This window comes from Fulmarus glacialis, unplaced genomic scaffold (genome assembly GCF_000690835.1).
Source record: "Fulmarus glacialis isolate BGI_N327 unplaced genomic scaffold, ASM69083v1 scaffold13538, whole genome shotgun sequence".
In the NCBI taxonomy this organism is placed as follows: domain Eukaryota; kingdom Metazoa; phylum Chordata; class Aves; order Procellariiformes; family Procellariidae; genus Fulmarus; species Fulmarus glacialis.
Window position 1 is genome coordinate 1 of NW_009229027.1, and position 12,539 is coordinate 12,539.

Below are 12,539 nucleotides of genomic sequence, written 5' to 3' on the forward strand. Positions count from 1 at the left end.
CTCCTTCAGTACTCTGGGGTGAATCCCATGGACTTGTGAACATACTCCCGCGTATGTTCAGAAGAAGCCAGAAAGCGCAGGCTGTGCTAAAGATGCATGGTTAGACCACAATTTGACACAAGGGGGAGATGCTCTGCCACGGATGGTCATCTTGCAGGCCATCCACTGCAGCAGCTCCCTGGATTTTGGGCTGCAAATCCTATCTCTGTCACCTCCCTCGGCAAAGGAGGTACTTACTTACTTTCCTGCGCAGGTGTAAGAAAAAAACCAAAAAGCCCACTTTGGTTTAGTTTCAGTGATTTAATAACATTAAAACCAACATTCTTTATACACATTCTAGAACTCTGTTCTTTTGAAACACTAAAACTGATTTTCTTTTAAAACATCCATAATATTAAAAGCACTGGGGGTTTTGGAGCTAACAGCCTTTGAAAAAATTCTCCTTCTGTACACCACCCAAAAATACATGGGTGCTAACAACTAGGGAAAGCCCTGCTCCTCCTCCAGAAAAGCCCTGCTCCGCCTCCAGCCTGCTGGATGGAGCCAGGGGTAGGAGTGAAATCTGCTCTGGCAAAGCCCCCTGGTTGTATGGCACTAACATAACTGGCAAAGGCAAACATGAAGAAAACATATTTGAAGCAACTGGAAGAAAAATGAAAGTGGAGGAGAGAAAAACAAGGAGGTGGCAAAACCCACAGTTCCTCCTCTTGCTTCCCTTGAGCTATTCAACACTAGCAGCATGGTTATCTTTGTACTGCAGCAGGATCCCATCTAATTAGAGATGGAGGCATTGAAGTACCTCTGAGAAAGCTTCCAGCTTCAGTACACTTCAGAAATGTTCCTCTGCTCTTCTGCAGAGCTGGCCCGTGAGGTAAGCAGGGAATTAAACCTGCTGTCCTTGTGAGAAAGGGGGAGGCAGCAACAATACACGTGCTAGGTTACAGAGCCGGTAGGCAGCAGAGCGAGACTTCTTTGCACCGTCTTTCTGCTTAGGTGCCACAAGACTAGAGACAGAGAACATGGCAGTTGCCTGCTCTGACTGACACAGAAAGTTGGGTTTCACTGGCTGTAGTTTCCAGGCAGGCTGTCACTGTTGAAAGCAAATTAGATCAGCTGGGCATCAAGCGATACCTCCCATCAGTTTTCACCGCCCACTGCTGCCAGCTTGACACTTCTCTTTCACGCTGCATGTGCCAACTGTCTAACAAAGCCAGCTGCAACATCTACTGGAAGGACACGAAGAACAACCACAGGTGGGGAGAGGAGGCGGGGGATTGGCTCAGATTTGGGGCAAGGAGGCCTTTTCCTGCTTTAGTCCAGGCAGAAGACGGGGTTCTCCAAGAAGACCGCGAGCTTGCTGGCCACCAGGTCCAGGTCACTGGTGTTGGTGTATTTGAGCAGATTGGTGTTCTTGACAAAGTAATGCTTGAGGAAGTGCTGGCTTACACACTTGTGCAGCTTCTGCACCAGCCTCAGAAAGGCTTCAGGGAAGCAGCGCCAATCCTTGGTGCGTGGGTATTTTTCACACGTCCAGAATAGCACTGTCTGCAAGAAGCAGATGGGAGAGAAGAGGTGTTAGAGGTTCTGTCGAGGGCTCACACAGCTTACCAAGGCAGTTTTAGTGCTGGTAAATGGCTGACAGCCTTGGAAATCAGAGAGACTCACAGTGCTATCTCTCTGTGTTAACATTTCTGCGACAGAGGAATCACAACTAAAGCCTCCTCTGGGGATCAGGCAGAGCAACTCTGATGTGCCTGGTTAGGATCTCTCCCCAGAGGAGTCCCTCTCCATTGACTGGGCCAGGAGCCCAAGGAAAATGGTCTTGCTAAAATAGTCTTAGTTTATTTGCCATCGTCCAGCAGAAGCCTCTGTAGAAATGCCAGGCATTTTAGGCTGTAGAAAATGGCCTATTATACAAGTGTAGAAGCCATTAGGTGCGCAAGGAGGGAGAGAAGAATACTCAGATTAACATAATTAGGTTAGGTTCAGCTGTACTCATGCTGAAGATGCGCACAGATCTGCATCCCAAACAGACTGAGATTCCCAAGCAACTATTGCAGGTGCAGGGCATGCTTTCTGGTCAAATGCAGCCTGTTTTTTTCTGACATGTGATACTTACAGCAGGTGTTATGTTCTATTCCCCCAAGTTTATTTTACGAGATTTTACATTCGAAAAATCCATAGTTAAAGTAACAAAATACATACGATTATTGCTCTTATAGTATTATTTTTACACTGCCCATGTTGCATTTTTCAGACTTTCCTATGACTGAGAGAATTTTCTCGAGATACTTACACTTACTGTACCAAAAAAGCCATACTGACTGCCTTGGTCAACCTGAAATCAGTTTTTAAAGTACAAAAGTAAAGTAAAGTACAGTTCAGTAATTCTGCTAAGTTCCTTACTGTCCTCTGAATCCCAGTTTTATTTTGCAGATTCAGCGACCCAAAAAGAGACCCACAGATGCTGTGAGATGTGGCTGAACTACAGCCTTCAACTCCTCTGTTTCTTCAGAGGCAGAATTTCGTCAAAATAAGCCAAACTCTTCTGGATTGCCTGGTTTGTTTTTTTCCTTCAGTAGGCCTTGCAATTAGTTGTATTGCTGACAAATTTCTTCTCAGACAGCTTTTCAAATGTGAACAATTTTTTGTTCACACCTGCAATAACCACAAAACCTATTTTTTAATGTTGCCAGGGAACAAAAGATGTAGTGAGGAATTCAAGCTGTAACTCTGTGAGAGCTACTCCTTGGAGACTTGCAGAGCAGTTACCTTTCACCACACTAAAATTACTTCAGCAAGATCCATGGGCAGCAGTTGCAATGAAGTTTATGGAGGCAAGGAAAATAGCACTGCTCTACCAGTCAGGTGACAAACAGGTGAACTATCCCCAGCATTTACTGAACTACCCCTAACTGCCAGCTGTCTACTGGAGGCATAGAGTTGGCTTTCAAAGTGTAGCTAGGTCTTTTGGACTTCCTGATCTTGAACTTTATTCCAATGGAGGTAAGCATAATGAGTGCGCTTACTCAGTCCTCTAAGGCTTTCACAACTTCTGGAGGAAGGATTTTCTCTGACATAGAGGACCTTTTTCATGTGGAGTCTTGCTTAATAATAATTGTTGGATACCTCTGACAGGAGAAACCTGATAGTGTGAAGAAACCTAACACTAAGCCTCGGCTCATCTGCTGGTTTACCCACTGACTGTTTCTCTCTCTTGGTGGTTTTTTTTGTTGTTGTTGTTGGTTTTGGTTTTGTTTTTTTTTTAATGTAAGTAATGTTGAAGCATTCCTTCTGTCTGGTAAACCAATCCTCTCTTGCAGTAAAAGCAGAAGTACAGTTACAGTAAAGAACTGAAGAGCTTCTAAAGAGCTTTTTATTTTGATCAAGAATCCATGCAACATCACTTCCTGCACCTCTTCTCCTTCAGCCAGAGAAAGAGATCATTACTAATGGTTAAATAGTTTTCCACTTTCTCCTACCTATGACAGTTTTTCCACCAGGTTGTTTCTACAGGCACTGAGAAGTCTTGCATTCTGCTAAGCTATAACCAGCCTCATCAACTCGTTTTTGACTCTATCTTGACTTAGATTAGTCCCATGACTATAATAGCATTTGATGGTCGCAACATATTCTTTAGGAGAAATCTTGGCATTGCATCTGGTTTTGGACACCAAAAGATCAGTAACTACAGTGGAAGCCTCGTGGCTTGAGGCTTCAAGGTGGAAGAAGAACAGCCTCTCCCCGGCAGCTCCAGGAGGATGGAGGCCCGGAAAACAGGATTGCTCTACTGTCTGAAAAATGGTGCTGCCTGTGGTCCATCAGTGTCTGCAGCTGTCAGATGGGGGGACACAGTCATAGCAGAGCCTTCTGTCTCTTCTTCACAAATGTTGTTTGAAGTCATCTTGAACCCTGACGTACGTGTAGAGAGGATGCTGTCAGCCCTTTACCTCTTTCTTCCCTTCCTATCCCAGGTGAAACAACACCAGAACTGTCAGTTTGCACCTCATTCATGAAATAATGCTCACCTAAGAGAATTTTGTTTGGCGCACATCCACAAAGACAAATGCACAATTTTCCTCCAGACAGATGGATATGGATGGCTGGGATAGTCAAAAAGCAGGAGGTAACTGTGCAGTTAAAGACAGCATTACAATGCCTATGTGAAATCAAAACAGAGCACAGGCCTCAACTCTAACATTATTTATGTTGCTGCAATCATAATGTTCCTACAGGCTTTAGTTTCTTGTTGAAGTTTGGAACATATATTTACTGAACTTCTTGCCACTGTAAAGCAATTAAATGGTACTGCAGTTTTGACAGTTACCTTAGAAATTACATAGATGCTACAGTGATTTACACCATGATATTTTGACATTACTGGATGGAAGCCCCTGCAACAGATACTGAGACCGTATCATGGTGATGCCTACCTGAAGGTGATAAGCTGTGATGACAGGCTTATTTCCAGCACACCAGACATCTTCCTTCATCTGCCTCATCACCCTGAAGCACTTCATGCGACAACCACCATCTTCATCAAGTCCTTCCATGAGTATATGCTCAGCTCGGGAGAAGCACAGCTGCCAGTGATAATTGGAGCGGGCCAAAAGGTCGAAACCAAGCGACTGTGGACAAAAGGGGAAGTGTGACACCAGATCAGAGGCAAACTTCTTTGAGCAACGCAGAGGGATGTTACAAAAAGGATGTGTGGCATCTCTCAAAGTGTATTGTAAACAGGGTTAGCAGAGGCAGCAAACATGGGTCATGCTCCCATCCTAATTCTAAGTCAAATGACTGTGCAATTTGTTTTGTTTCCTCACGTGCTGACATCAACTACTCCCAGGAGATCCAGCTCTAGAGCCACCAGGTGCAGCACCAGCAGTGCTACTAAAGCAGAGGCACAGCTCTGCAGGCACTTTGCCATGGAGCAGCAGGTCGTGCATGAGAGGGGAGCAGGACTGGAAGACATAACTGGACCTGCAGGAACATGTCAGCTGGGGCTGAGCTAGAGTGCCAGAATCCAGCCATGAGCTTTGTAGGGAAAGAAAACTGCAAGATAGCAGCCCATTTGCAGAAGGCTTACATGAGGCAGAGCAGAACAGCAAGAATGATGCATGTCAGCACTGAGCTACACTGGCAGAGCTGTGTGCGAGAGACTCATGCAATAAACATTTAACTCAGTTTTTCTTCCATAGAATTCACCACTGTAAGGGGGGAAAAAATCCCAATAAAATCCGACAGAATACTTCAAAATATCGCTTCTCTAGAGAATACACCTTTCAACCATGCTGTTGCCTGCCGTGCAGTCCTTCAGTTGGGAAACCACTGTCAGCACTGTCAGACACCTGTGAGGTGAAGTCTGGCACAGAGTTAATAGTGCTTTGTACACTGTTCACCTTGATGCTCTGCACTTTTTCCTGGGAAGGCCAATGCTTAAGGCAACGAGGCCACCGGGCTTTCTCAGGCCAGCAAGTTGGAATCTCCACAGCAGGGACCAGCTCCACCTCGACCTGGGATTCTGATGTCTCCACAGCCACCCGGACCACTGAGCTGGAGCTCTCCAGAACCGTCACTTTACCTGTGAAGGAACAGCAAGAGAAGATAATAAAGAGGAAAAGGTCCTTTTCCACAAGCCAAGCAAAGGGCTGCCTAGGGCCTTGCAGTTCTATTGTTCTGTCTTAACGCTTTCTCTTCAGTGCCATAAGCAGAATACAAGAAAAAAAAATCATCTTAATCTACCCTGAGGAATGAGAACAGGAAGAAGATGAAGGAACAACTAAGTTCTCAATTTTACACTCAATTACCTTGCTTTTGTTTTCCTCTGTGGGTCCTCTTAAATCCTAGGACTAGCTTCGTAAAACTACAGATAGACAACTGGTACAATCTAACATTTCTAATGGTACAGTACAACAAGGAGATCACTGCAGATTAGAGGGGATCAGATGAACACTTCATATCTAAAGATCTCCTTATTCCTTCAGAGAACCCGTTATCATTCCAAATGACTTACTCTTGCCGGTCATTCAGAATGTTTTGGGGGCTATCCGTAAGTTTTGTTTCTGGAGATGCATTTGCACAGAAGATAATGCCAGAATTTATGGCCTGTTGTGCAGATAGAAGGCAATGCCAGAATTTATGGCCTGTTGTGCAGAGCAGTCATACAAAAAGGGCTAACTGCTTGCCTCACTGGGACTGCTGAGTGTCAAAAAGAGTTAGTTCTGTGGTGATTTGGAGGAAAGAAGTTTCCTCAGTGAAAGAAGAGTGGCTCATTTCCAGGAACAACGTGCTCTAAGAGAGCAGAAAGGAATGAAAGCTGCAACTAACGGATTTAGTGAGATGTTTCCTGTTGGTCCAGCTGTGTTCATGGAAGAAGTTTCTGTCCCCAGCTTTCCCTGTCACTCTGGCAGGATCATGTCCCTTCCACTTTGCCATTTGAGCCAATTGCATGATCATGCTCTAACCTACTGAAGTGAAAGACGGAGCAGATCACCATAAGCAGTTTAAATAGCAGTGTGTTAACCCACCTCATTTTGACTGGCATGGCCTAAGGAGCAATTCCACAAGGAGCCCACACAACAGACTTGAAGGGACAGTGATGAACATCATCTACCCTCACAGAGGAAATATCTGCCTACTCCCAATGGTAATTTAGCATCTCCTCCAGGAAGCACAGGGGTGAATTACCTTGCAAATAGTGGAGTCCAGCCCAATGAGAACTTTATAACCCTCAGTAAAATCTGCATGTTATTTCCCTGCTGAGCCAAGCCTGGCACCAAAACAGGAACTGTACTGCTCCCAAGCCTTCAGCAGGTATCCCTAGCAGCTGAAAAGCATTGGAGCAACCGCTATATCAGCATGTAAATACATTCACAGTGTTTCCAAAAGCATTGCAATTGTGCTACCTATTTTTTCACCAATGAGAAGTGAGACACCTCAAAAACTGATTTTCGTGGTGCTCAAAGAATTAAAAAACAGGGCAGCGATGAAATCAGAGAAATTTTTCTGTAACTTTAGTTGTACTGTGGGATGAACAAGTTCATTCTTCACAGAAACAAACAAAAATGGTAATTACTCCTCCTGACTTCATCTTAGCTCATCATCTCTGTGTCAATCTCCTCCCAGCTGGCCTTACAAAAAAGGCGTCAGAATCATCAGCCTAAACATCACTCCCTGGTCCCCTGGAAGTACCTCTCCTGGCTCAACAGGTTGATGTATTGCTGCTAGACACAATGGCAGGTTTTCACTTCAACACAATGACTTTCATGTAAGTAAAGCCTCAGATGCAAGCCCATTCCATCTGGTCTTTTCTGTGAGCCTCAATGGTAAAATTTCATTCCCATCAACCTTTCCATTTCTATGATGACAATTGTTTCCTGGAAGAATGCAATGATCTAGCTGAGCTTGACTTTAACAGGTTTTCTCCTGTGACTAAAATTCAGAGTGCAATCAGATGAGTGGAAATGGCTCCTGTTTCTCTGGAATACAGAAGACCCATATCAGGCTGCTGCTGAGTAAAGTCATCCTGGAAACATGCTATGAGAAAAGGTGCCACAGTCTGGATTTGATCATGTCACGGTATCTTAATGTGAAAAGAAAGAAAAGATGGATACAGACTATTTAGCTTGGACCAAGCCAAGTGTTCATTAGCTGAAGTCTGTAACACGCCTCTAGGATGCTAAGAATTAAGCATGAGGATCACTGTTCAGGCAGCATCTTGCTACAGATGTTGCAGCTATGAAGGCATGTTGCATGCACCACTGATTGCATTATGTCAGTGATCAGCACTTCCAGTATAAATAGCCACAGGAAATAAACAGGCACTCTGGATTGCTCACAGAGGGATCAGCGCCACTACTGAAAGCAAACTTCTGGAGTCCAGTTCTGCTGAACAGGACTGGTGTAGCCTGGGCGCTGGGGAAAGAAGTACTTGTCCAAGAGACTTTGCTTAAGTAGAAATCCTTCTACTTAGTTCCCACCACCCCATGCTGGAAAGCTACGGGTGGCTAAGGTTTCCCGAGAGCATTATCTGCTCTATAAACATCTTCAAGTACTTTCTCCGCTGACTTATGCACCTTCCCTATATTCAATTTTCCTATAGTATCTTCCTTACTAGTCTAGATATATTGCAGCTGCTGTAGTAGAAAAAAGATTTTTCCCAAACAAATTCCTAAATGTTCTGAAAATCTGTGTTGCGTCTTCGCTGAACTGTGAGTGTGATGTTGCTGGAGACCCTACCCAAATTCCTAAGAAAGGAGCAACATCTTGGGTATGAAGAGGCCAAGGACTACTTAATTCTATCCTCAGTGCAGGTCTACATGCATCACTGAAATGGGCTAAAGGCCCAGGCTCCCTGATTTTGGAGGAGCTTGTTGCTTTTTAACTTCTGATCATGTCAAATAAACACTTTGTGTGTGTGACCGTTTCCCCACTATCAGCTGCAGAAGACAGCCAGTTCCCCTTATACTTGTCCCCACTAAACTCACTGGAGAGGTTACAGGAGATAATCGACTTCTCCACCAGCTCCCGGAAGACGATAAGGACTTTGGCTGGAACCAGATCACCTTCGATGTTCACATCCGTTTCATGCCACTGCTGAAGGCTTTTTGAGAACTGCTCCACCTCTAGCCATTGATGCAGTTCCTCGGGGTCCCGCACGGAGGAGAGGAGCTTGGCTCCACGCACGGTGTAATAACGCCAGTGCCGTACCTGGCATTCCCTGTACCCGGTCAGGCCACGCAGAGGGACTGTGATGAGGAATTGGCTGGGTGCTAAGACCTAGGAGAGTGCAGAGAGATTGAGAGAGGAGACAGGGCAGATCCATGAGCCTGGTGTAAGGAAAAGAGGGTTAAGGAAGTAATAGGTAGAACTGGGGGCTTTGTAGAGAAGGAAAAGCCATGGTATGATGGGAGCAATTGATTACAGCCAGGACCCGTTCCATGCCTGTCTGAGGGTTACTTTGGAGGTGCAAAGACTAAAAGGAAATTGTCTTAGAAGGAGTCTGAATGTGACAGCCATGGCCCACAGAAGACAAGAGCGCACTGACTGATTTGGCACCACACCTGCCATGGTTTCCCCCATTCCTTGTTATTTCTAGTATGCAATTGCATGAGGTGTAGTAACTAGCAGCTTCCAAGGAGCGGGAAAACATCAGAGAGCATGTTTTGAGATCCAGCAAAGGGAAACAAAATAGTGCAAGTTATTACCTCAGAATTATTACTAGAGATAAACCTAGAGTTCAATAGTAGCAATAACTATGGCAAAAAGTGCACTTTTCTGATCTCTTTCAAAGTCCACTACAGACATTAGTAAAATAAGGCTATGGCCCATTCATTTTACAAGTGTTTCACTCTGCATGACTGTCCTTTAAGAGACAGAGACGTGAGGCAAGTGACATGCCTGAGCCTGCACAGGCAGCGGCACCCTCAGAAATATACCCAGGTCTTGGCCAGCTGTACTGTATGAACCTGCATCTCCTGCTGAGCAGAAGCCAGAACCAGTGTAAGGACGGAAACAGTAACCAATGGACAACAAACCCTCAAATAGGCTTGTTTGCAAGCCAATTAATTGGCCTCACTGTGGGCATGACCATTTTCCAATAAAACCAGTGCTGAACCAGTATTTGCGAAGAGTAAATAAGGTGACACAAATACCATGAAACCTCATACTGGCCCAGGGCATAGACAGACATCTCCAAGGAAGCACTTGGCGATCGTGGCTCCAGGTATTCAGAGAGGGTGTTCAAACTCCTTCAGACTTTTACCGTGTTGACTCAGAAGCTTTTCAACTCCACTTGCTACCAAGCCTAACTTACATTGGGATTAATAAGGTGAAGCTGCTGCACAAGCAGGATGTGAAGTGACAGCTGTTGCCGCAAGGTTACCTCGAGGTGAATGAAATGCCCTTGTCACTCTCCTGTAATAATCCAAAACATTCTGGTGGCCTTCTTGGTAGCTCAGCTGATTTAAAATGACTGCAGAGGTGCCAGGGTCCTGAGGGCACTAACAGGCTTTGATGGCCCTGAGCAGCCTTTCTGGGGTTTCTACCCACACTGCCCATGGGCCTGGGACCCCCATTTCAGCTCAGTGCTGGGCTATATCGTAGGAGTGCTGGTCTCCAGCCGTGTGACAGCTATGCCTGCGCCTGGCCATAGACCTTGTTGTCCTACCTGCAGACTGCCTTCCCAGCCTGACCTCAGACCTACCTGGCCACTATGGACTTGCCTGGCAATCAAAAGACTGCACCTGACCCTGGTTAATGTCATTGGGCCCGATTCTGATCCCGATGAGTGCTCCCAGCTTGACCTCAGACCTGCCTTGTCAGCACAGACTTGCCTGATGATCCAGACTCTTGGCTGACGCCAGCTGCCCTCCCTAGGTCTGCCTTGCTCGGGAACCATAGGGCAGGCACTGCCGTGTTGTCATGCTCACCTCCTGGCTCCCTCTCCCATAGGGAGCAGCCGGTCTTCTCTGCTCCCTGGCAAGAAATTTGAAATACAAAAGATGGCCAGCGAGAAGCACAAAAATGGCAAACGAAACACCAGAAAGCCCTTCTTCTGTCAAATATAAACCACCTAAAGGCAGGAGGATGCTGGAAGGATGACATTGCAGACCAAGCTGACCTGCACAAGTCAGGTTTGGTGGGGCTGAGAAATCCTGTGAGCAGCTCAGGAACGAAGTGCTAGGCTCCATAAGGAAAAAATACAATGGCTATCATGCAGTTACTGCTCATCTCACTGCCTCGGCCACATTTGCAGATAAACAACCATTCCTTCCCATACCAAGATGCTGACTTGTATGCACTGGCACCCAACAGATTTTAAAGGGAAGAGCTGCAGGTGTTATGCCAGTGCTTTCAAATATAAGTCACAAGGCTCCTCCACCTGGGGATTACCAAGAGACACGAGAAATCACAAGGCTGGGGATGGCACTGTAAAGCCAGGCAGCTGGTGTCCTCTTGGCGTAAACAAATCTCAGTCCCACACCTATGCTCTATCACATGATGGTCTTACGCGCCATACGCAGACCATGGGCCTCGGCGAGTCACAGGCTTGAACAAGAGCCTCAGATTCTGGAGTGTGTAACTTACGACCAATTCTGCTCTATTAAAAACCCACCTGCAGTATGCTGGGCAAATGAATACAGCCTCATTCTTGTGATCCTGGCCAGGATATCCCAGGGAGGCATAAGCATTAGGTTAGAAATAAAATATTTACGCTTTGAGGAAAAAAGCAAGTCTCTTGCAGAGAGGATGAAATAGTCACGGGAGGATCGGTTAGGTGGGTGAAGTTGTCTGGAGAAGAGGGTGGCAAGGAGGAAGCAGGCACACGGACCGGCAAGCACCAGCTGGCAGGAAGGCTTTGTACCTGGATGGATGGGTGGAACGGGCGCTTCCCCCGAAGCATAGCTGACCACTTGGCCAGTAAAGCTGGCTGATCCTGAGAGAAGCAGAAAGGAAAACAAGAAGGACACAGAACAGAGAGAAAGCATGTGCCAGGTCATTCATTCACAGAGCAAAGCTGCAAGCTTCCTTTGAGCCTATTTATTAAAGAAAAATCACCTCTCCCCCCCCGCCGATTACAGAGTTAAACACTTGGCAATGCCGTTGGGCAGTGCTGTACTAGTAATAACTCTGGACGCTAACCTGCTCATTATGCCTTACTGAAGCCTCCACAGCCTTTGCATCAGCCCTGCACAGTTTACAGCTGCAAAAATGGTGGGCCACAACTAAAAACAAACACTTAAAAGTTTTAAAAATAAAATATTCCATTTTGTCCATCTGAATTTTATTTCAAGTTTTTTATTAAAGATTTTGACTTTTAGTCCCCTAGGTTACAGAAAAACCATTAAATATCTAAAGACTTTTCTTCTATATTCCCCACCCAGCCCTGCATATTTAGTAGGAGGCTTGTAACTTCTCAACAAATCTAGACCCCTCACCATGTTAAATTAAGTCCTTTTAATCAGAAGCTGAAAGTTCTGAAAAGTTCCTGTAAATTTAATTGACAGGAAAAAAGATGTTGCAAAATCAAACACAGAATAGTTAATACATTGGCTTTCCCTTGACACAAGTCTCCTCTATGTTGAGTTACGTCAGCAGCAATATTAAAGATTCTATTTTTTGGAAGCAGAACAGCCCAAGCCAAAAAACATTTCTTATTAACCCATTCTTTGCTGCCCCATACCTACAGAACAGTTACCCAGGCCCTCCTAGTGTGACTATCACAGATTTATAGCACTGGGTTCAGTCAAGTATGAATAACAAATCTGTTACTTTTTAAGAAAATAAATTTTGGGGATTCCTTTTAAGCAGAGGTTATTCAGATCAGCCTACTATAATACCAAATTACTGCTCAAAATAGATTGCCTTGGTTTTGTTCTGCTTTGTTCTCCAGAACAGCAATTTTACCCTGACCCTGGTCTTGTCAGACTTCATTAGCCAAGCAGGTTTGTTCCAGCATGAGAGGTAGATGGCAGACTATGGCATTAAGGAACACGTACACCAGGATGTGGCACTGTTTTAAGTAACTGTGGTCATTC

At 45.3% G+C, this 12,539-nt stretch overlaps 1 protein-coding gene across 1 annotated transcript in view; it reads right to left on the reverse strand.

Moving 5' to 3' along the window:
* Window positions 1-1,225: 1,225 nt before the first annotated feature.
* MAB21L3 (mab-21-like 3 (C. elegans)) overlaps window positions 1,226-12,539 on the reverse strand; it is a 17,379-nt gene continuing 6,065 nt past the window's right edge. Inside the window, exons 3-6 of the mRNA XM_009583705.1 lie at window positions 8,487-8,778; window positions 5,400-5,581; window positions 4,434-4,628; window positions 1,226-1,545 (exon numbers count right to left, since the gene is read on the reverse strand). Coding sequence (XP_009582000.1) covers window positions 1,312-1,545; window positions 4,434-4,628; window positions 5,400-5,581; window positions 8,487-8,778 — 903 coding nt within the window. The 3' untranslated portion in view covers window positions 1,226-1,311. The remainder of the gene's footprint in view (window positions 1,546-4,433; window positions 4,629-5,399; window positions 5,582-8,486; window positions 8,779-12,539) is intronic.